This window comes from Dioscorea cayenensis, chromosome 15 (assembly GCF_009730915.1).
Source record: "Dioscorea cayenensis subsp. rotundata cultivar TDr96_F1 chromosome 15, TDr96_F1_v2_PseudoChromosome.rev07_lg8_w22 25.fasta, whole genome shotgun sequence".
NCBI lineage: Eukaryota > Viridiplantae > Streptophyta > Magnoliopsida > Dioscoreales > Dioscoreaceae > Dioscorea > Dioscorea cayenensis.
In genome coordinates, this window is record NC_052485.1 from 7,416,313 (window position 1) to 7,439,327 (window position 23,015).

At 33.9% G+C, this 23,015-nt stretch overlaps 3 protein-coding genes across 7 annotated transcripts; 1 reads left to right on the top strand and 2 right to left on the bottom strand.

Annotated features, from left to right (window-relative positions):
• Positions 1-2,672: 2,672 nt before the first annotated feature.
• LOC120277906 (ATP sulfurylase 1, chloroplastic-like) lies at positions 2,673-5,910 on the bottom strand. Its single transcript, XM_039284768.1, has 5 exons — positions 5,268-5,910; positions 4,059-4,464; positions 3,589-3,849; positions 3,150-3,236; positions 2,673-3,062 (listed from the first exon to the last, which is right to left on the bottom strand). Exons 1-5 carry the CDS (start codon positions 5,762-5,764, stop codon positions 2,925-2,927), a joined length of 1,389 nt encoding a protein of 462 aa, XP_039140702.1. The 5' UTR covers positions 5,765-5,910; the 3' UTR covers positions 2,673-2,924.
• Positions 5,911-10,677: 4,767 nt separating this feature from the next.
• Positions 10,678-14,992, top strand: LOC120277259. 5 transcript variants are annotated; one of them, XM_039284020.1, is made up of 8 exons: positions 10,678-10,725; positions 10,844-10,906; positions 10,986-11,075; positions 11,155-11,262; positions 11,351-11,431; positions 11,506-11,625; positions 11,709-12,452; positions 12,788-14,992. In XM_039284020.1, exons 2-8 carry the CDS (start codon positions 10,864-10,866, stop codon positions 14,749-14,751), a joined length of 3,150 nt encoding a protein of 1,049 aa, XP_039139954.1. In that variant the 5' UTR covers positions 10,678-10,725; positions 10,844-10,863; the 3' UTR covers positions 14,752-14,992. The 5 variants fall into 5 exon arrangements, with proteins under 5 accessions (XP_039139954.1, XP_039139953.1, XP_039139955.1 ...); XM_039284019.1 differs by lacking the exon at positions 10,678-10,725 and having other exon boundaries at positions 10,823-10,906; XM_039284021.1 differs by lacking the exon at positions 10,678-10,725 and having other exon boundaries at positions 10,823-10,906; positions 12,791-14,992.
• Positions 14,993-15,052: 60 nt separating this feature from the next.
• LOC120277260 (2-methyl-6-phytyl-1,4-hydroquinone methyltransferase 1, chloroplastic) lies at positions 15,053-18,430 on the bottom strand. The gene is made up of 3 exons (XM_039284025.1): positions 17,622-18,430; positions 16,656-16,962; positions 15,053-15,439 (listed from the first exon to the last, which is right to left on the bottom strand). The coding sequence occupies exons 1-3, from the start codon at positions 18,182-18,184 to the stop codon at positions 15,284-15,286; spliced, it is 1,026 nt and encodes a 341-aa protein (XP_039139959.1). The 5' UTR covers positions 18,185-18,430; the 3' UTR covers positions 15,053-15,283.
• Between the last annotated feature and the right edge of the window lie 4,585 nt (positions 18,431-23,015).

The following is a 23,015-nucleotide window of genomic DNA, read 5'->3' on the forward strand; positions in this document are numbered from 1 at the left end:
CTTCAATATTGTGCTTGTATTTATTTATTTATTTATTTATTTATTTATTTGTTTGTTTACCTCTGGAAGTGATTTTGGCTGTGGTTTGACAGACAATCTGAAACAAATAAATTAATGCATGCTTCCCCAATTGACATGAATTGTAGGTGGAAGTGTATGATAATATATATATATATATATATATATATATATATATATATATAGCCCATTGAGCTAATTGGAATTTTCCATGTTAATATTCTATAAGTTATTTTAAAAACTAAAAAACAATTTGAAATGAAGAAAATAGATCAAATAATAATGTATTTGGAATCGCACATCAAATGACAACCTAAAAAGTTTCAGCTTTAAGAATGAGAGATCCAAACTTATTATAAATTTGTATCCATATATATTTACTAACTTAATAATATAGATTATTAATTATTCTACCCTTTCAATCTGCGCTAGTTCATTTTAGAAACAAATAAACTAATTAATTAAACTTTGATGTATATCATGCATGCAAGTTAAATAAGAGCCAAACCAAGTCCATTACCCAAACATGATTCAAACAAAGCTTCAGTAATTGGATAAGATCCAAGTTTTTATATTAAGATCTATGTCTTCCTACTTAACAGCAGTGAGTTAAATAGTCACTACAATATTAATAGGTGTTAGTATATTTTAAGTCTGCACATTGTAAATTATCTAATGAATCAACCAAATAAGTTCTTTAGATACAAATTAAATGTATTATTTAATTTGAATTCAACCCAAAAACTTAAATTAATAAGATGAGAAATTAAATCTAGTTTTGTGCATTGCAATCCATAAAAATAAAAGTAAAACCAAAAACCATGAGGCATGCAGTACATGAGTTTAATTAAAGCTAACTATGTCAATTTTCAAAGAGTGCCGAAATTTTCAAAAGATCTCTTCTTCATGCTTCCACATGTTCAAAAGATCGTTGTGCAAAAGGCATCTATATATCGATCTATCGGATTCCACCTTGGCAAATTCTTTTCGATGTGTTTGAGTAGAACAATGGCCTTGAGAGACAGTAAAAGATTTGACAATGAAGGTGTTGCCATTCTAACAGTATGTGGTTACAATGACTTCAATACAAGATATAACAACAGTAAAATAGATTGCTTAAAATTAGTTAACTCTTACCATTATTTGCAAGGATGCTGACAATGTGAAAAACTGTTACTAGAAATCAAACCAAACATATTATGTATTTTCACAGCAGTTATATTGGTAAATATATATGGGTAAGATTGTCTTTCATCCAATTGACTTAATTAGTTTTGGGGTTAAATTGGGTTTAAATAATGTATTTAGTTTATATCTAACAATGTGCAAGAGCTTGGTTAATTTATTTGTTTGCAACCATGGTAGTTAATTAAGAGATATACTAACACTTATCATGAAGGCATATTAGAGTAATTAATTGGTCCATGTTTAAATATGAATATTTAAGTTTGTGTCTCTCATCTTATTAGCTTTTGAGTTAAGTATGCTTGCTTTGTGTTTAGCATGGTATTAGAACTTAATAGGTTTGCTTGTTAACAACATGGATATATAGCTAGCGAGGAGGCATACTAGTATTAGAGTAATTAATAATCCCTCATCAATAATTAAGTTGGTAAATACGAACTTTATTATACAAATTAGCCTGAGTTTTTTTATGCTACTAGCTTAAGCTTTTGAATTGAATATAACTAGACACCCATATTAAATAAGTTGATAAAAAATAGATATTAATGTACCAAAGTCAGTCTTTGATTTTATCCTATTTTCTTAAGCTTTTGAGTTGAATGGAGTTTAGACAATATGTGGTTTGTATTTAATGACTTTTGTAAAGTACATGAACGAAAATAACCATTGAAGTATTTTTTTTTTTTTTTGGGCATAAACTTAATGTATCCTATCATCTTTCAAGTAGTTATATTCCTCTCCCATTTCTTCCATTCTCTTATCTTTTAATTCTGTTTAAGGATATCTTTTTCTTGACACTTTGATCATTACCTGTTTAACTGCTCAAGTACTCTTTCCAAGTCTTATTCAGAAAAGTTCATGAATATGAAGGTGCGATTAATTTAAGAAAAAATGGTCAATTTAGTTAATGATGTTCATAAGGTACTAAACTTTAATTGCAGAGTAATTGATATTCTTTTTGGTACTTGATAGAACTAAGTGTTGTGGAGAGTTGATTAATTGTAATGTTACTCCAGAGAAGTATTGAACCAAATGTACTTAGCTTGCTTTTAGAGATATTATTATATAATTGATTAGTGGTTTTGTGACTAGATACCTGCATTTAGAAGGGAAAATAAATATTGGTGAAATCATGCCTTAAATTGTTGCTGTACATGCTTAAGTACAGGATCATAGAGTACTTAGATTTAATTTCTTTTTAAGGACCTCGTTAGTTCGTATAGAGTTTCAAGAAAATTTCAATATGGAAGACCAGCTTCTTGTGGTTGTACTTGAATTAAAGTGGTGCATTCCTTGTGATTGGTTACTATTCAAACGTTTACATTGGTATTGCATTATTATCCCATGGCAAGAGCCACACTCTTCATTCCAAAATAAGTTGCACAGTTTTGTCTTCCTTCGCCATTTAAAGGCAATTTCAGGATCACTAGAAAAAAAAAAAAAATTACCAACCAATGGAGCACAAGAGATTAATTTCAACTTGGAAACAAGACATTGATTTCATTTACAAACTCTACTACATTAATTTAGATAAGAATCTAAACATTCTTGATCACTTGACAGTCATGATCAATTTATAATGAAATTCACTAGAAATAAATAGCAAAGTCATGAGCGTGTGGTTTTTCATCAGAAGTACATTTCCCTCACATGTATGCAAATGTCTCATATGAAAATCTCAAGCACGGTTCAATCCACCGAGTTGCTCGTCTTGTGCAGCTCTAGACTGGGACAGGTTCTCTGGGTTTTCGGTCTTCTGCAGGAGCCAAACTGTCGTAATATTCCACGAGTACTTCCCATCCACCAGGGCACATGAATCCATCCGGTGGAGATTGCCGGTTTCTAGCCAGGGTTCTCATCTGGGGAGCAAAGCCAAATGTAGTTCAGAAGCAATGGGAGAGTTGATTAGACTTGCCAAAACATGATTGACTTCAGTGGAGATTTACCTTGGTGCCAGAGATGAATTCGAAATCTTGAGCCCTAGAAGGGTCAAAGAAAGCCATTTTCTTCTGTTTTTTATCATAGGCAGCAACCTGCATTTGTTACAAATAGATTTAGACATGGATCAACAATTCAAGCTCCAAACTAAATGTTTCAGTTATGTACCAATATGCCACTGAACCAAAGTATGTCTAAATTTGGACATTCAAGAAGAAATATTAAGACACAAATCTAATTGATTAAAAAAAATATTCTTCTAGCCAGCAGATATCATTCCATAACAGGACTATGAAACAATCATCTAATGATAACAAGAAAAAAAAAGATAACATATAATGCAGGATCTCATGTAAATGTTTCAGTAAGCGAGCAATCAAGAAGCCTAGTCCTTAAGTTAGAGTCCATACAGGCAATGGTTATGTACTCATTACAAAGAAGACTTACCCTGAATGGCAGAATGTTAAGCCTCTCGAGACCAGGAGCCATACTAAGCACCTTCTTACCATGATCGGCATCATAGAGGTCCCTTTTCTCAGTTGGGTGACTCATGCCAGCTGGATCTCTCCCCACAATGTAAAAGTTGGCACCAGCATTTATCCTAGCCTTAGCATGCCATTGCACCTCAGTTGGTCCAGCATAATGCATGGGAGATGGGAAAATTGCAACAACTGTTGTCTCTGGGTCAAGAACACCATCCTCAAGTACCTGCAAAATATTCCAAGAATTACATTAAAAAACTAAACAATAACCAGAGCATGTGTCAGCAGGCATGTGGCAATGTTCAGACAAAAGTAAAACAATCAAGTAGATATCAGATAACTCTAAAAAAAATTCATGACTCACTGACTCAGCCATCATTAACGCTACTATATCTTATATTTTGCTAAATAATTGAGACTTGAGAGTATGAGAACCTTCTCATGCTGTTTCATTCTCCAACAAAGAGGTACATCATCCGCCTTTGTATAGCCTCCCAATGGATGAAGCAGAAGAATTGGGTTTTTGTAGCCCATTTCTAGAAGCCGTTTCCTTGTGTCAGTCATGAGTAAAGCATGCCCGTTGTGTACAGGATTCCTAAGCTGGAAAGCAAATACTGCATCTGCATTGCGCCTAGAGAATTCTTCACGTAGTTCTGCAGGGGATAGCCGATACTGATCAAGACCATCATGGTACTTAATTGGTTCAATAACCTCTAGATCTCCTCCAATCAGCCAGTTTCCAGCAGTGGCTATTGCTTCATCAACATATGGCAGTCCAGAGGCAGTTGTTCCCCAAGTTCTTGCAATTCTCTCTTCTTTATTGTGTTTGTAGATCTCAATGCTGAAACAGAAATTAGGATCCAAAATTATGTCACACATGAGAATAAACAATTTTAGCACACAATTATATAAGTTCTTGGTAACCTGAGAACACATCATTTGTTTTGTCATTTTAAAACTAGCTGAAATAAGATCCAATTAGAAAATGCAAGAGCAAGAAGGATAACTATATTAAAAATAAATAAATAAATAATAGGAAGACAATCTTTTCAAGTAGTAAAAAATTGAGGAATAACTATTGTTTGAAAGATCAAATAGAACTTGCAACATCAAACTCTTAGATACATAGTTAATACCCTAAAAAAAAATGTACAATAAATTTGAGGTTGAGGAAGTTTAAAAAGGAGCACAATGAGAAAGGAAGTACTCTGTTCAGCACCAAATTCGACAAAAACTAAAAATGATCAATGAAGAGGCTCACATTCTGCCAAAGCAGACAATGGCAAAATCTTCATTAACGAATGAAACTATCCATCGCTTCAGTAACTTCAATTAGCTAAATATGCATTACACGCACAGCTATCCAAGATCATATCTTCTCTAGAACAGGAATGTACATCTATGTTTCCATGATTTTAGCTATTCAATTCATTCCTACAACCAATCAAACAAACTTCGAGCACATAATATTAATAAATTGCCAGAATCTTAAAATAAAAATTCGATTTTTCATGAAATACCCAACAGCACTAGGGAAAAAAAGATGGTAATTTGACCAATAATTTGAATAATCAGTGCAAATTGGAAGCTAATATCCCATCAATTCACAGAAATCAACAAAGAAACGAAAATAAAATTGCTTACTCGTTCAAAATGGCGATCAGCCGATCATTCCAATCGACGAGGGCGACCTTGCGATGTTCCCCAATCTCACGCTTCTGCAAATCATCAATGGCGAGCACAATCGGTAACGACATGTTGACACGGGAGCCATCTTCAAGCTGGAGAGAATTAAAATGAAGGGTTTGGAGGAACTCAGCTTCCCTCATGAACCCTCGCAGAGGACTCGCCCACCCCTCGCTCAGCACATGCACCCACTGAACTTCGGTCCTCGACAGCCGAACTCTAGGGTACGCCGCCGCCTCCCGCCTCCTCGTTTCCCTCGCCGGCTCATCGGAAACCACAAGCTCCACCAGCTTCCCTCCATCCGGCTCGATCAAGCTACAAGAAATCCGGCCACCACCGGGTGCTCTCCGCCGCACCGGAGCGGTAGAGATTCGAGAAATCGAGGTCCTTTGGGGCACTCGAAGGGTTTGGGATCGATTGAGGGTTTGGGGGTGATGAGCCGCCATGGATGCCATTGGGAGGGGTATTTCGGGAAACGGGAGAAGTTTATTCCGGGAATAGCCCTCGCTGGAGATTCGTGTGCGATGGCGGGAAAGAATCGGGACGATGGCGGGCGTTTTAAAGACGAGTTCGAAAGTGGGAGGAAGTATCGGGAAGTGATTTTGGGAAACAATGAATCTGGACATGATTTTGGGAAGTGGTGGGGTTGTGTAATGGAAAAGAACGGGAAGTGAAGTTCCGTGGAATTCAAAGGTGGTGGTGCAATGGGCTCATTGAGGATGTCATATTGATTACCATGTTTTATTCTCGGCTCATTGTGTATTAAGAATATGAACTATTTTGACTAATCTTTTTAAGGATTGCCATGATATATTTATATAGCGAATATATGTTTATAAAATGTTTCAAGTGGTACTAAAAAATTTGGGGTCATATATATGATTTCTGGATTATCAATATTTAGATCCACTTCCATGGATTCTATTGTTGCTTTAGTCATATTTTGAATTTGTCTTGTGTCTACTAAGCTTAATAAAATTTTTGTTCCTAATCCTTTTTTATGTAATCTTATTACTCCTAACATTAAGAGGCCTAAATGTATTAATGTATATCCTGAATATAATAGTTTGTTGTATGATTCTTCTGTTATTAAATCTAATATGATTTGTTTTTCATTACTTGTACAACATATTTCTATTTCATGATAATGTTCATATATTTTTATTTTTGTTTCGAATATTCCATATTTATACAATTCTTCTCCTGGGATTAATTTAATATTTATTTCTCTTGCTTTATTTTGATGTTCTTCAATTGTATAAGTTACTTCTTTTCTTTTTTGATGTTTATTAATTTGGTTCATAAATTTAAAATGATTGAACACAGAAAATCTTCTAATATGATCTATATTTTTTACTATAGTTTTTTCTTCTGGATTTTCTAAATTTTTGTTAGACATAACTTGCTTCTATTTTATCAAATTTTTGTAATATGTGTGGACATTCGTAGCTGACGTATTTGCTATATATATCATGGCACAATATATATGGGGGAGTACAATGAGAGCTAATGAGGGTTAATTAGGGTTTAGTTTTGGGTTGATTAGTTATATTTTGTTGATTCAGATTTATTAAGATGGTGTGTAAAAATTGATTAGATGGTTCAAATTAAAATATTGTACATCCTATACTTTTTAATGTGTTATTATTTATAAGTATAGTAATACTATTTAAAACACAGTGCATAACGGTTGGATTAAAATTTAACAGTTAGTCAAAATAGGATTGTACGGTTCAGATTTGTTAAGATACTGTGCAAAAATTGATTAGATGTTTCAGATCAAGATACTTTACATCTCACTTTTTATTGTACTATTACTTACAAGTACAAAAATACTATTTAAAACACAGTGCACAATTGTTAGATCAAAAACCACCTATTAATATGAACATTTATAGATTATATATATATATATTGGAGTTGTTTAATTTGAGAATTTTCATGGATATTGTGACAAACAATAAAAGTATAAAACACATACACTGATATGTGAGCTGAACTATGTAACTTACCCCTTTAATGAATGAACTCAACCCTTGAAAATAAACATGGTGAAAAGCCAGCATCAAAATGCCAAACCTTCATGTTGATGTGAATGCAGGTTTAGAGAACATTAACGTGGTACTCCTTGTTGTATAATTTTAAAGATATTTCAAAAGTTTTGAATTAATTCTAATATGTTTAATTTTGATTAATTCTTTAACTGATTATAATTTTTAATTTTAAATTATTACCTTTTGATAGCTTAATTTTTTTATTCATTTCCATATTTAATTCTAATATTACTATTTAGTGATGGCATTAATTGGGAATTACATTATCTTTTATTTGTATCTATTATTATTATTTATTACTTGATTACAATCATAATTACCCTCCTCAATTTTAACCTTATAATTTTCAAATTTTTAAACGTTTAACTTTAACTATTTTCAGATATATGCACATGATGATTTAGTATTTTTAAATATATACATTGCCCGTACTTTTGGTTTATTTTTTAAAGTTATTTTCATTCTTTTGCTATTCTTAATCCTAACCAATTCATTGAGAAGTTTCACGTCTTGGATGGGTAAACTCTTAAGGATAATACCAACACATGTCTCAGGCTTCACGGTTTCAAGTTCTTTTTAATTTTTTTTTTTATTTTATAACATTTTTAAAGTCATTTTTATCAGTTGAGCAACTGTCTTTCCACTTGGGAATATCATATCACAAAAGGTAACTTTTATTTCTGCTCGACGGATGAATCTTGCAGTCAAACTCCCTTCTATTTTTGCACTTGAGGGCTTGGAGAAATCTTTACATTACATGTTAGGAGTCTAATATTCACAATTTTAATCTAATTTGTATTATTTATATTTAATAATTATTTTTAAACTATTCATAATAATGAATTATGTTTTACATGTAAATAATTCAGATTTGGTTTAAATTGAAGTAATACTTTTCTAACAGAAAAAAAAGATGTATGGATGTATATTACACAAGTGCACAAACTTTTTAGTAGAAATTTTTTTTTCCTTCATGTTTTTAAGGTAATATTGAAGAGTAAAAAACATCTTCATGCTAATGATTTACATTTTTTTTTTTTAAAAAAAAATCTTTCCTCTTTGCAATACCAAACAGAGAGTAATATACATCATTATTCTAATTGATACATTATTAATATAAGTAAAAATTTTATTTAATGATTGGTTATGTTATCTTAGATTTTTCTTTGACAATCTTTTGATTTATTTAATCTAACAAGGCAAGAAACTTCCTCTAGTTGTGTCTTGTCACAAAGTGCAAATATTCCACATGACTAAATGGAAGTAGAGAAGTGAGATTTGAGTTGGAAGACCTTTTTTATTTTTATATTACTTTTGTTTTGTTTTGTTTTTGTTTTTTTGTTTTTTTGTTTTTTTTTTTGCTAGACTAGTTCAAAGCTCTTAAAAGATAAGTTTAAATATATAAAGAAATAAATCCAGATCCTTTGTCTCTAAATTTTGGTGTTACTCAAGAGTTTCACTAGTATTGTTAGATCATCATCTTTCTTTAGAATGTTATATGGAATTATCTTCGAATAGTGCACATTATATGTGTACTAGAATATTTATAAATATACACTTTATTTAATAAAAATAATAATATAAAACATAACAAATTACTGATAACTAATTTTAAACAAATTACCAAAACTTAAACATTGATTCTTCTAATAATACTAAAATATATTCCCGCATTCTCCCTCAAACTTTAAAAACCAAACATGAAACATTGGTTTGACAATTTTTTTTTTTTTTATAGTTGACAAGTGACAAAGTAAAAGATAAAGCAGGTTTTAGAGGGTAGAGTGAGAGATATTCTTCACATAGAACTCCCTCAGGAATCCAGAGAAATTAAATTGTAATTTGAGATGCTCGAATCGAGACTTCTCAATCACAAACATAGGTAGTTACCAGTGAAGTAGCCCACGGTTTCTAGTTTGACAATTCTTTAAAAACAGTTACAAAAATATTTTAAAAAAATATTGCTCGATAAATATCAAAGATGATTGCCCAATACTCATACAAAAGGCAAATATCACAACAATAAATTTGGCAAAAACAAAGTCATTCAATTGTTCTTTTAAACAAGAATTAAAATTTTCAATTCAAATATTAATTTTAGAATTTCCATTTATCTTTGAGTTTCATTTGTTTTTTTTTTTTTTTAATTATTATTACATGGGAATGAAGAAAATACTTTCTGCCATTTGCAATTCTCAAACATATGTTCATATGTCCATATTTAAAGCATACGTTGAAATATATATATATATATATATATACATATATTATGGTATATTGCCTGTGATTTTCCAATCTTTGCTATGCCTCATTTTCTCCTATTTATTCACTTCTTTGAGCATTCTTATTAACATGTATAGATTTGATGCTGATATTTATCTTCTAATCTTTCTTTGTCCCATTTTCCCTCTAGAATTCCATTTTAAGCTTTCTTAGTAACAGCTACAGATTGATTTTTAGTTTTTTCCTTTTCAATTCATTTCTGCATATCAAGATGTTTGGAGTCCAATGCATTTCTGAATATCTAAAATTTCACAACCAACAAAGAACAAGTATTTCAGGCTGCTTCTGCAGAAATCAATTCTGCTGTATTCACATTTCTGCGGCATTTCACATCTTTGCAGCTAAAAATATTTACAATCTCAGTAATCGATAAACGCTGATGTCAAAGATAAATAAACAAGCACAACTGCATTCACTTGCAATGTTTAACAAGTGATGTTGAAAGCTCAATTTCTATAAATAACAGAAAAGAGGCATGGCCAAGCACAGATGTAAAGTGACAGTAATCATTCCACAGCCAAGTATTTTTTTTTAGAAAAAAGTTAGAATGGTGGAAAACCACAGGCCATCTCTGAATGCAAAACAAAGTTAAAATGAGGGCCCTTTGCCACTTTTCAGCACAAAAACATGTTGATCACCACCAACAGATTGATCAAACCCATCATTGTTGCAGTATTAAGAAACCGAATTTTCTATCTCAATCCAATACATTTAACTTGTTAACCAAGGGAACTTTAGCCGAATTAATCTTTTCTCTCTTGTGGACAAGCTCACCGCCCCGCCGAAAGGTGAGCCTGCAGCACAATGTAGAGATTGGAATGCCGAAACATTCTCCTTAGATCGATTTCAGTACAACTGTTTTCGATGTCGGCTGCCTGATTGGAATTTAATACTTAATACTGGTCAGACAAGAATCAACTTTGTTGAATTATGATTTCTGTATATAAGAAGCCATCATGCTTGATGACCCATTGCATATGGGTACTTCAGCTACAAGCAATGGTTTTTCGGTGTCTTAAAAGAGCTAAGCTGGCTTATCAGTCTTTATAGCTAATATGAAGGTGTATTCCATCATTATGGTAAGGCTTAGTGTCCATCTGTCATTTTCTCAGCCATTTTAATGTTAAGGTCTTTAAAACTTATGTCATGAAGATTCAAACTAGAGACTTTAATCACAATCCTTCTTTAAAGTTGCAGGATTTGGATTGATCAGTAGAATGGGCAATGAGATGGGGAACCGAAATGTAAACGGTTTGCAAGGTGAGTTGCTATAGGATTCTGGGCAGCTTGTTTTCATTTGGTAACTGGATTCTTAAATCTTGATTTATCTATCTTGCAGCTTCTGAGCAGGACGATGTTTTGGCTTCTATGGAGACTTACAAATCTATGAAAGCTTCGCCTGTTTTGAACAATACTGAAGGCTTTATAGGTCAGAATATCTGACAAAATGTTCCTAATTTAAATCATAGGAATTTTGTTGATATTTGTCAGTGTTTCTTCACATTTAGAGAAGCAAGACGCTGAGGATATAATTGAAAATGGAACTTCAAAAGCATCAGCTACACTCAACGATGGTGACCACATAATTAAAGGCCTGACCGATGACCTTGCAGGTGGTAAGTGAATAAAGTTTCACAGAAGTATATGATGCAGTTGAATTGTCTTCAAACTTTGATGTCTTGTATTATTAATTTAATTGTATAGGCGTGGAAGAAGATAAAACTCTAATCAGCAAAGAAAGCTCAATATGTTCAATGGAATCAGATGGTGGAGGTGGACTGAAAGGTGTCACTGAACACTTGGCTAGTTTTTTGTACTTAAAATTGTTAATTTATATCATATAAGCTTTTGTCATGCAGATCAAGAGCAATATGAAGTTGAGGAAATAACAATGAATGAACAGATGAAATGCTCGATAATAGCAAATAATGCAGAGGACCAACAAATGGTGACCAATTGCCTCGAAGATAATCTCCTGGGTAATTTTAAATAGATTTCTGACAGAATGACTTAAACATCTGTAGTAATTTTGGCAAATGTTTAATACTTCATATGGCTACAGAGCAACATGACAGTGAAGAAGGATCTAGGAATGAATCTTCGGAAGCTTTAATTATCTCAATTAAAGAACAAGATCAAAAAAGTGAAAATCAAATTATTGCTTCATTGCATTCTGTCGAATCAGATGAGAAGCATACAAATGCCATTCCTGATGAAGGATCTACCAATAAATCTTTGGAAACCTTAATTATATCAGGTGAAGAACAAGATCAAATAAGTGAAAGTCAAACAGTGGCTTCAGAGCAAGTTGAATCAGACCAGAAGCATGCAAACTCTATTCCTGATGGTTCAACAAATAAATCTTCAGATGCTTTAATTATCTCAAATGAAGAACAAGATCGAAAAGGTGAAAATCAAACAATTGCTTCACTGCATTCCCTAGCATCAGATGAGAAGTACACAAATTCCATTTTTGATGAAGAATCTATGAATGAATCTTTGGAAGCTTTAATTATCTCAAGTGAAGAACAAGAACGGAAAAGTGAAAATGAAACAATTGCTTCAGTTCATTCTCTCCAAAAAGATGAGAATCATACAAATTCCATTCCTGATGAAGGATCTTCGAATCACTTTTCAGAAGCTTTAATTGTCTCAAGTAAAGAACATGGTCAAAAATGTGCAAACCAAACAATTGCTTTAGTGCATTCATTCGAATCAGATGAGAAGCATGCAAATTATATTCTTAATGTTCCATCAGCATCAGATGAAAAAGATCTCACTCAAAAACAGATATTGGAGGAAAAAGGTAAGCCAATTGCTAATTTTTTTGTCTTGTTGTTTCTTTAGCATTTTACAAAAGTCAAAGGTTCTATCTTTGCTACACATTTTACGCATCTATAGATTAACAATTTCTTGAAGTGTGAATTTACATATCAAATCATGCATTTTTAATGTTTTTTCATACATCATTCTGCATGAAGTTTCCAAAATTATATACCTGACTGAATGTTCATCTCTTGACAAATTGGTATGTCTGATTATCCTAGCTATCTGATCAATATTATGCAATTCTTTAGCTGATGTTATTTAAATAAATACCAACTCTAAATGATGATCAAATGTTAAATTTGATTGTAACAGTAGATGAAGAAACATCAGTTACTATTGAAACCTCACAAATTGTATCAATCGATTTAGAGGACAATGAAGAGGAAGTGAAGACAAGCAATGAGGGCATTCCAATATCAAATGATGCAGAGAGAGAAACCATAAAAGATGAAACTATAGAGAGGCCTACTGAGGCTGATACTTCTGTTCCTGACTTAACATTTGAGGTCAAAGAATCACAAAAAGAGGTTGAAGAACATAATGAAGCCGGAGAACAGCAATATCTACAGTCCGATATAATTGAAAATGATTGTGAACAGTCACAGATACTAGAATCCATCAACTCAGCGTATTTAAATGCAATTGATTCAGAGATTGAAAGGTTGGTATTCAACACTGATTTAATAGCATTTGATGAGTTGGCTAACAATAAAACTGAAATTACACCGGAAGACGATGTATTTGAGGAAATTATTCAAACTGTCGAGACAATAGAAGTTGTTGGCAGAAATTCCAACGAACGAGATAAACTTCCAAGTTTAGTATCAGAGGAATGCAATGAGATAGGAGAAGATGCTTCTCTAGCTGAAATTTCAGTTGGGGGACTTGAAGGAAAGATAGAAGATGGTGGAGAGGGATCACAAGGCAACGCCGAAAGTACTGAACTTCCTGAAACAAGCAAAGAGACAACCGATGGTGCATTGGAGGAACAAACTATTGAGGCCAAAGAATTTGAACCCAGTAATAGCAATCAACAAGATCAGCTACCAAGTTATGCACTAGATGAATGCAATGAGCTTCGAGAAGATGCTCCACTTGATGAAATTTCATTTGGAGAATGTGAAAGCAAAGATAACAGTGCATATCAACTTTCTGATCCATGGAGCCGTCACGATGGAATTGTTTTCAAAGATACTGAAGGTAAAATAGAAGATACCGATGCAAAACAAAGTACTGAAGAAGAAATAAGTCAACAGCTCAATCAAAAGTCAAATGAAGGACCAAATGCACAGATGTTTGAGGAACTGCTGACCAAGATAAGCTCAAGAGAAATGGCAATGGTAGCATCATCGCAACCTGAGCTACATGAAGAAATGAATATCCAACATGCAATGGCAACCAAAAAAGAATTTGAACAGCAGCATACTGCTCTGGAAACAGAATTACAAGCAAACATGAAGAGTTTGATTGCTTCTATTAATGTGAGTGGAGGTGCTCTCACTGACACTCTCAGTGTGGCAACTCAAAAAGAGAATCAGAAACAATGGCAAGATGAAATACATGCATCAATGGGCACAATGGTAGGTCAACAAGCTGATGTTTCTCTGGTTGACAACTATGAAATGCCTCATGTTTTCAAAGGTGATCTTGAAGAATCAAAGAATAGCAAAGATGCAATCAATGAATCAACTCAAGAGAAATCCAATTCAGATGCCCTCGCAAACACAACAATAACAGAAATTCAAGCTTCTGAACTTCAGACACCAAAGCTAGCATTTCAAACAAGTGTCCATGAATCTGAAGAAGAATTGGCAGGAAATAGCGATGCAGGAAGAACGAAGGCCGCTGAGTTTGAGAATAATCCTTCCATGGATCAAGAAAAGACTATAAAATGTGATGTTTTCGCCATTTGCCAAGACATCAGCAAAACTGGAGCAGAAACCTCGTATTCAGTCTTACAATCCTACAGTGAGGAATCTGACAAGCACCCGCTGTTGTATCAGAAGGAGATGGAAGAGAGTGAAGTTCCAAAGGTGGGAAGGAGTGATTCTGGGAAATTAAGAGTTCCTCTTCTTAGTCTAATTAAAGAGGAAGTACATGAGGTGAAGCCATTGGAGAAGGAAGGAAGTCCTCTTATTAAGAAGACTGTCGAAGAAGTTTGGAGATCACCAGCCAAGAAATCCATGGCAGCATCACCTCAAGCACGGGAGAAGCCAAAGACTAGATCTTCTATTTTCAGTAACTGCATGTGTTGCACTACAGAAGTTCTGAATTGATGACTTCTTCCTTATTTGATTAATTTCCATAATTATTTCTTTCTTTCCTTTTGAGTGCAGCTATTTGATTTTGCTGAGTGCTTCTTTCTTCATATGGTGTTGTATTTCTTTTTGTTTTTGTTTCATATGATGTTGATTTAAACTTATTTCAGAGATTGAAGTTTGGAAGGTTATTAAGTTCTTGAGCATGTGAATTTGAGTTCAGATTAAAAATGTCCATCTGTCTTTGAATATGTCTAGGGAAAGGAAATCTCAATAATAATTTATCACAAAATAGCAGCAAAGAACTTCGACAATAGAATTCATGTCAATTTGCAAACACAAGTAACTGTTTATTCCGTAGAAGTTATCACACTATCCTTCGTGAAAGAGAAATTGTTTGCTTGATCCTAAGTGCGAGAGCAACAAACATGATTACAAAAAGCCTACCGAACAAAGACCATGCTAACTCCTAACTGATAATAACAATCATCACAAAGCATACCAGCTATATTTCACAGCAATTTGTATATCATGTCTCCCCTTCACATGCTCATATTGGCATACCTTTCGGCACTATCTTGTCTTTGATCCACATGTAAATGGGCACCAAAACAAAGTATGCCGCCACAATCGTACCCAAGATAAAGCGCAAGATGAATGAAAATGGATTCACAGGCTTCTTCACATCTTCCGCTTTTGGACCAAGCTGCAGCAACATTCAAACAATACTAAACATGATGGCTTTGAATACCAGCTCATATGAGATCAACACAAACAATTGAAGCTAAACCCTTGACGGGACCTCAAAATGATATATTCAAAGAGTTGAAGTTATCCTTAATTTTAAAAAAACCAGCTGTAACTCAGAATCTCATCAGAGCCTATGTTTGCAGAATGAGAACCTTTGAGGTCTCAAAAACATCCTGCTCATTAAACAAAAATTCTAGAGATACTACAAAAACATACATTATTTGAACAAACTTTCCAACCAATTCAAATTCAAAGGGAGGAAACAAGATTTTGAACACCTCTTTAAGTCCTAGTAACTCAACTTTAAAAAATTAAGGCTGCTTAAGAAAGATCTAAAGCCAATGCATGTAGTTGTGATCCTCAAAACTCACGTTTCATCAAGAATTCAAATAAAAAAAACACAAATAACCTTTGTTAGCTCCTTTATTATCTTTGTGGCTTTTAAAGACCTAGAAGGACAGGGAACTACATGCTGAAATTCCACCACACTTGCAGGTTGTACACAGAAAGTATAATGGAACATTGTTTGGTTTTCATTTGATTAAAAAATTCCATTGCTGGATACTATGCAAAAAAAATTTTAAAAACTAAAATAAATAATGGTTCAGAATGTCCACTTCATTTTATAGGTTCAACATGCCTCAGAAACAAGAATTGCTGATTCCAATCCTTCATAGGCTATAACATCTCAATAATCAGAATGGAACACCAGATAACGAGAAAAGTCCTCCTGGTGATGCTAATAAAAGTCAAAAACAATAAAAAGACGCTTACGCCTAACAAGATGATCTCCTTCTATCAAACTGGTGATCCTAAGGTACCCTCCCTCCACTCTCATATCATACATTACCAAAATAGGGAAAGCACGGGTGTAAGCAGAGCAGAGACTGTTAGTTTTGTTCTACAATCCTATCATTTTGCAGCAAGGTAGATACATATCACTCAGAAGTAAAATCATAGCTAACGAGAATATGACATTAATATTATACCACATATAACTATATAAAGTTAAATGTGGATCTAGATACCGAATGTCAATCTAGACACCATTTCAAGGGGCATTTGGGTATATATGCATACTAGGAACAAGACTACAAAGACAACCATCATAACGGACATGAGAACATAAGAATTCCAATAAAATATAAATATGATTTCAAAGTAAAACTTACCTGCAAAGGGGAGTCACCAGATGCCCTTTTCACACCTGTCACAGAGCATCCCATAATCAAACCATGCCGACGCACTCCACGGTACCATTTGGGGCCAATCCTTTTCAATTTGACATCCTTAAATCCAGCCTTTTTGAACCAGTCAATGTATTCTTCTTCCTTTGGGAAAAGCATCCACATGTCAGCAAAGAAGCGAGAGAGCCAAAAGGTTGGATGTACAGGACCTATCACACAGGCCAATCCTCCAAGTTTTAAAACCCTATATGCTTCCTTGATACCACGCTGTGGATCAGGCCAATACTCAATACTGAAAATTGACAGCCATATTAATTCAGTACGAGAAGAAGTGCTAGCGTTAGCAAGTCTTTGCACATAAGGAAAATAGAAAATTGAACTTTACTCTTAACAGTTATGAATCGAAATAAATGTAAGAAGGGTAAACAAATCTAATACTGCCTTTGGTTGTCTCACTTTTCCAAACAAGTAGAAGCTCAAAACAAGTTATTCGCATACACCAAAAAAACAAAAAATGATGAGTGGATAACTGATGCATCAGTTTAAGTTGGTTAATAGAAAAACAAAAAACAATGTGCATAAACAATTAAGCACTTGAGCCATTTAACATCAATCTTCATATTTTTATCATCGATCCTTGCTAACACATGATACATTTGGTTTGAAAAAATGAAGAATAGTAAGCAAATGTACTTAATGTAGCACAGAAATATCCTCTCAGAAGACAAAAACCTAAAACCTCAACCTAACTCTTGTTCTTGGAAGCAAAAACATTGCCCAATGAATTGAACACAAGAGAATCAGGCACCAAAATAAAAGAAAAAAACGCCTTACAAAACCATGCGCAATTCATGCCGCAAGCACAAGCCAAACAAAAACATCTATCAAAACTTCAAACAAGTGACATGCAAGAGATAATCAACATTGAAAACCAAACCAAACCAAACAAACCTTCCAGCAGAAATATATCTATCAACAGAATCAGTAGGGAAAGGGAGGTCCTCAGCATCCCCCTCAATGATAGTGCACTCCTTCAAAGCCTCCTTTTCTCTGGCCTTGGCAAGCTGATGTGGAGACTGGTCAAGAATGGTAACATTCTCAGGACGCACATGCTTGATAATTCCCAAAGTAGTGAACCCAGTCCCTCCACCAACATCCACAACCTTCATGTGAGGGTTCCAGAGATCAGCAGGCTCAAGAGCATCATCCCTCATGTCCTCAGTCCAATGGCCAGGGTTTATGATATGATCATAGACAATGGAAAGGAACCTATAGAACCAGAAAGCCTCCTTCTTGTGCTGTATAAACCTGGGCTGAGAGGCAGGCCTAGCAGAAGACAAGCTACATCTCACCACTGCTGCTTTGCTCCTTGCTCCACCTCCATTAATGGCCACTGAACCAACACCTGGTAAGGCTCTGCCATGGGGAGGGCAACCCAAGAGCCCTAAACCATTTGGGGACCTCCCTCTCACCAGTGGGAGGTTCTCAGCCCCACTGACCAAGTTAGCAGCCATGGTTGCTGAACTCTGATGCTGATCCTTGTGCAAAATGGGATTTTTCCACCAATTTCTGCTTCAATTTCTCCAAAAACACTCAAATTGAGCTGGAAATCCAGTGAATTTGATGATGAGCAATGGATTCATGTTTGCTTCATCTGTTGCCCTGATTGTGAGTCTGATGACAACAGTACTGAGCCGGAGAACACACACCACAAGTTTTCTGGCAAGGTGATATATGGGGCTAATTTCTGATTGGGTCTAGGGATTGTTTTAGCATATGAATAGAAATATAGGGTTTTGTTTGATAAGTATCAAATTTGGCCACTTATTTCCAACCAATCATATCCCACCCAAATCACAATTTTATTTTTTTGGGCTTCTTGGTCTGGATTCATAACCATACATTCGGTGGAGAGAGAAAATTTTCTTTTTCTTTTTTTAAATTTTTTTTATTTATTATATTTATATTTATATTTAAAAAGCACTAGTAATTTAATGATAATTCATTATAATGTACATACAAAGACGAGGGTTTGAAATCTTATTTTTATAGTACTTTTCACACACCCTACCTACAATAGAGGGCACAATACTGATTATTGGTTTTTGTGTAGATTTTTTTATTAGAGAAACAATATTTTTTTTCTTTTTAAGAGTTGCATATTATTGGGAGATTTATTTTTAAAAGGTTATTAAACCATTATAATTGGTGTACCTCTATATCTACATGTCACTTTAATGATATTTATTGTCTTTATCACAATAAATATATATTGATTAACACTATTTCTAGCCAAATGGAAAAAAAACCCCAATTATAAACCAAAACTTTTGCTGATTATAATATGTTCCATCATTTGAGATCACAAATGATGAGTTTATTGCAAGACAAAAAAATCAGTCTTTTATACATTTTAGAAAGCTATAAATCAGCATTTTATTAAAAAATAAATTTAAATAAAATTTAAAATTATAGGAAGTTAGATTTTAAATAAAAATTTTAGATTGAATGTCTACAAACGTTGATCATCAACCGTTGGATTTTCAATCCAATAGTCTTCATCATGGTCTCTACAGTTAAAGAGAAATTCTCATCTAATTTCACTATGTAGAGTGGGATGTACAGTATTTTAATCTGAATCTTCTGATCATGATCATCATAATAACTCAACCAATCATAGCCATCCAACTCTATTTTTACTAGCACCTACTGAGAAACTATAAAACCCGAAGAGACAGTTCAACCACCCATTTGTGTTATTGATACATGGTTTGGGTACCGTTACGGGTTACTGTTAATATACCAAGTTGTGTTTATGTCTCACTATCTCTTACTTTTCAAATCCTGTGGGCGTTTTACAAATGTCCACAGTTAATGTATAATCGTGTGTGTATATGTATATATATAAATATATGTATGTATGTATCTTTACTTTATTGCATTCAAAAAGTCAAACACGCTTCCCTCTAATTTTCAATTATGTTATTATTGGAGAAGTAAATTCATATTTCTCACCATCGTTATCTGAACTAGCTCAGGTAGTGGGTAAAAATCCTAAGAGGTCACAAAATTATAGTCAAATATCAAAATGGATACCGAAATTTAATTCTTTTTTTTTTAGTACCACAATTTGATTGTGCTTCAACAGGAGGATACCCACCCATTTCCGATGTGAAATTATTGTTGTGGCTGCCAGAATGACCACATAGCATGTGTTTAGACAGCTCATTTGCTGATGTGAGAACACCAGCAAGGATGCTTTAATCCACATCACTCATTTTCGCTCACATCATCCCATAGCATCCTGGTTTTCTTCTTCTTCTTCTTTGCTCAAACTATAGAAAGAGTTGTAGCGAGGGTATCTTCTAGTATGGTACCAACATGTCTGGAGGATTGTTGTAACCATAGGCAATCCTAAACAAGAATTTGGACGGCTGGTTGATACGCCAATTCAAATAAGAGTTTCAATTGCCATAAGCCTTCTCCCTCTCTTTGTATCTCTATCTCCCTCTCTTTAAATCAACACTCAAGATATCCTCAGTTCTATGTGAATGCTGTAATAAGTGTTCATCCGTTGATGAAGGTTGCTGTTCGAGTAGGGTTTCATTTTGCAGTTGTAGGGTTCTATTGTAGAGGACTTTGAATGTTGTAATAAGGGTTTTCCTTTTAATAAAGATTGCATATGATGAACTCAATTAACGTTGAATTTGTAAAGAAGCACATCAATATTTATAAAATCAATTGTTTAAAAATAGGCTTGAAATGTGGAGCCCACATTATGCATCAATATGAAATTGTGTAAGTGAACACCTGTAAATAATTTGCAGACCATCTGATTTGAAAATATTCAAATATATTTATAATGAAGGCAATGTTGTCAAAAATTACATATTCTGTTCATAACAAAGAAGACATGCTACAAAATTTGCAAGCCTTGCTATCTTGCACATAATAAAGAACTCAATTGTTTATAAATTATACAAGTTTTGCACATAACTTATTAATTTTGTACAATCACAAAATTTGCACACCAAAAAAAAAAAGAAGAAACCAAAAAAGTGTTTTCAAAAAAAAAAAATTTTGGCACTATGATATTGTTGATGGCATTCACAAAATTTGGCAACATATACTTGCCCAGGCTTCATTATGTCTCGTTGGGTACCACCAGAAACAGTAGACCCTCCAACACTAGGTGGGATCCATATTTTTTTTTCCTTTATAGCAGCCCCATCTTTTATCATTCATAGGAGGCCTTGGCACATGAATTCTTGAAGTTGATAGAGTTTTCTTCATTTGAGATTGATTTAATTGACATTCCTTTTATCTCCCATTGTTGCCAATTTCATGTGACGTTGATGAAACAACATACCCTCCATCTTTATCATTCACATCATTAGCATTCCGATTGCCTCCCCTAGTTGCCAATTTATTCCTCTTTGGCTTTCTCTCACTCATACTTGTTTCCTCAATAGGAGCCTACTCACATGTGTCAATAACCTAGAATGCCAAATTAAATTTTGTTAATATATCCAATCCTAAATTAAAAAAAAAATAGCACCAATGTTGTAGCATTTAAACTAACCTATGATATAGCTTCTACTGCAACCTATTGTGAGAGGTCCCCAGTTTTAGTGCTTCTGTTGAGGAGATCCACCTTACAATGTTCATAGAAAGTTAATTACAATTGGATGCCAAAAAAAAAAAAATTGCAAAAGAATCTTAATGATAAACCTGAACAAAATGATCCTGAAGAACCTAGGGATCAATGGTCGCCATAGGATCATTGATTTCACCCTAATGTGCATAACAAAATAAATTAAACTCCACAATTGCAAAAGAACTTAATTTATTTAATAGGAAAAAATCGCACATTGCTAGCATTCACTATTCCAAATGAATGCCCACTGGGTTGTTCACTTGCCCATTTCTCCTCCTGAAACCATGGCAAATATGTCTAGATCATAGGGGGAAAAAAATACAGCTCATAATTTTTAAAATTGAACACACCTACACACTATGGAATCTCTTGTTATGGGCGGGTTTTCTACAAATACTGGATCTCATTGCAATCCCTTTCTTGCATACTCTGCCATTGGTGAAACCCACATTTTGTTTATCTGGCTCTCTCCTTCTAAGCATGGGCTTCCTGCCTTTCTTCTTATTTATTGGCTTAGGTGGAAGTGTGAGTGTGTGTTTGTTGTGTTTGGGGGGTGGAGGGGTTAGGTCACTCTCAGGCCAACAGTCTCTACATTGTGTTGGGTGTAGAATATGGCTATATGTTTTAAGGACAGTGGTGACTTTGTAAGATTCATCCAAGTAGTTCTTTGGCCTATCCCTATTATAGTAAATTACTAAAATTACATGACTACAAGGAATTCCTGCTAGCTGCCATTTTCTACAATTGCAATTTCTTTCTTTAATGTCAACCACAAAATGACCATCTTGCCCCATAACTTGATATTTATCCCCTCCATACCATGTTGAAGAATATATGTTCCTCATTTCCTTCGATTTCTCCAACTTCTTGAGAATCCTAGGGCAATGCATGGTTTTACATTTCTCCATTGCATCTTTATTTATTTTTTATTTTTTATTTTTTATTTTTTGTGGATCCTAACCATTAGCTTTGTTCTAATCATTTCATTCATTGTGATTAGCTTTGTTCTCCTTGGCTACCACATCCCATGCTAGGGGATATATGTTGTCATTGCCATCTTTGCCCACAGCTGAAAGTAACTGACCACCATATAAGCTCTTCAGGAAGAAACCATCCAAGGAAATTATGCGCCTGAGTACACCATAAAATTTACTTGTCTCTAAGTCACTTTTTTCCTCTATTTCTTTTTCTTGTGTCCTTTGGCCAATCATGGTGTCTAATTCAACATCTCTCCCAAATTCTACTTCTATTACACCATCATTTTCCAATACCTTGGCATATACATACATAAGCCTTCTACAATCAACCTTCGTTGCAATTGAAAGAACATCCAAGTCTTTTTTATTTCTACCAGTGTCTTTTTACCTTCATTCACTTCCATCAACCAAAAAGTAGCACCCTCCATGTGTAAATTTAACTCTTTGGCCATGTTAATAATCTCTAGATAAGATATTTTCTTAGCGCAAAGATAATCAACATGCCCTGCTATTTTATAGTCAGCCTACTTGTATAGTTCACCATACGTGTAATACATGCAAATTGTGAAATACTTTGAATTATGTGCTGAAACAGAAAAAAAAATGTTAAAATGTTTATTAATTACTCACAAATAATGTAATCAAAATGATGGAAACAAAGTTGAGGAAATAATTTCAAGTATATACCTAAAATACTGCATATCAAAATGA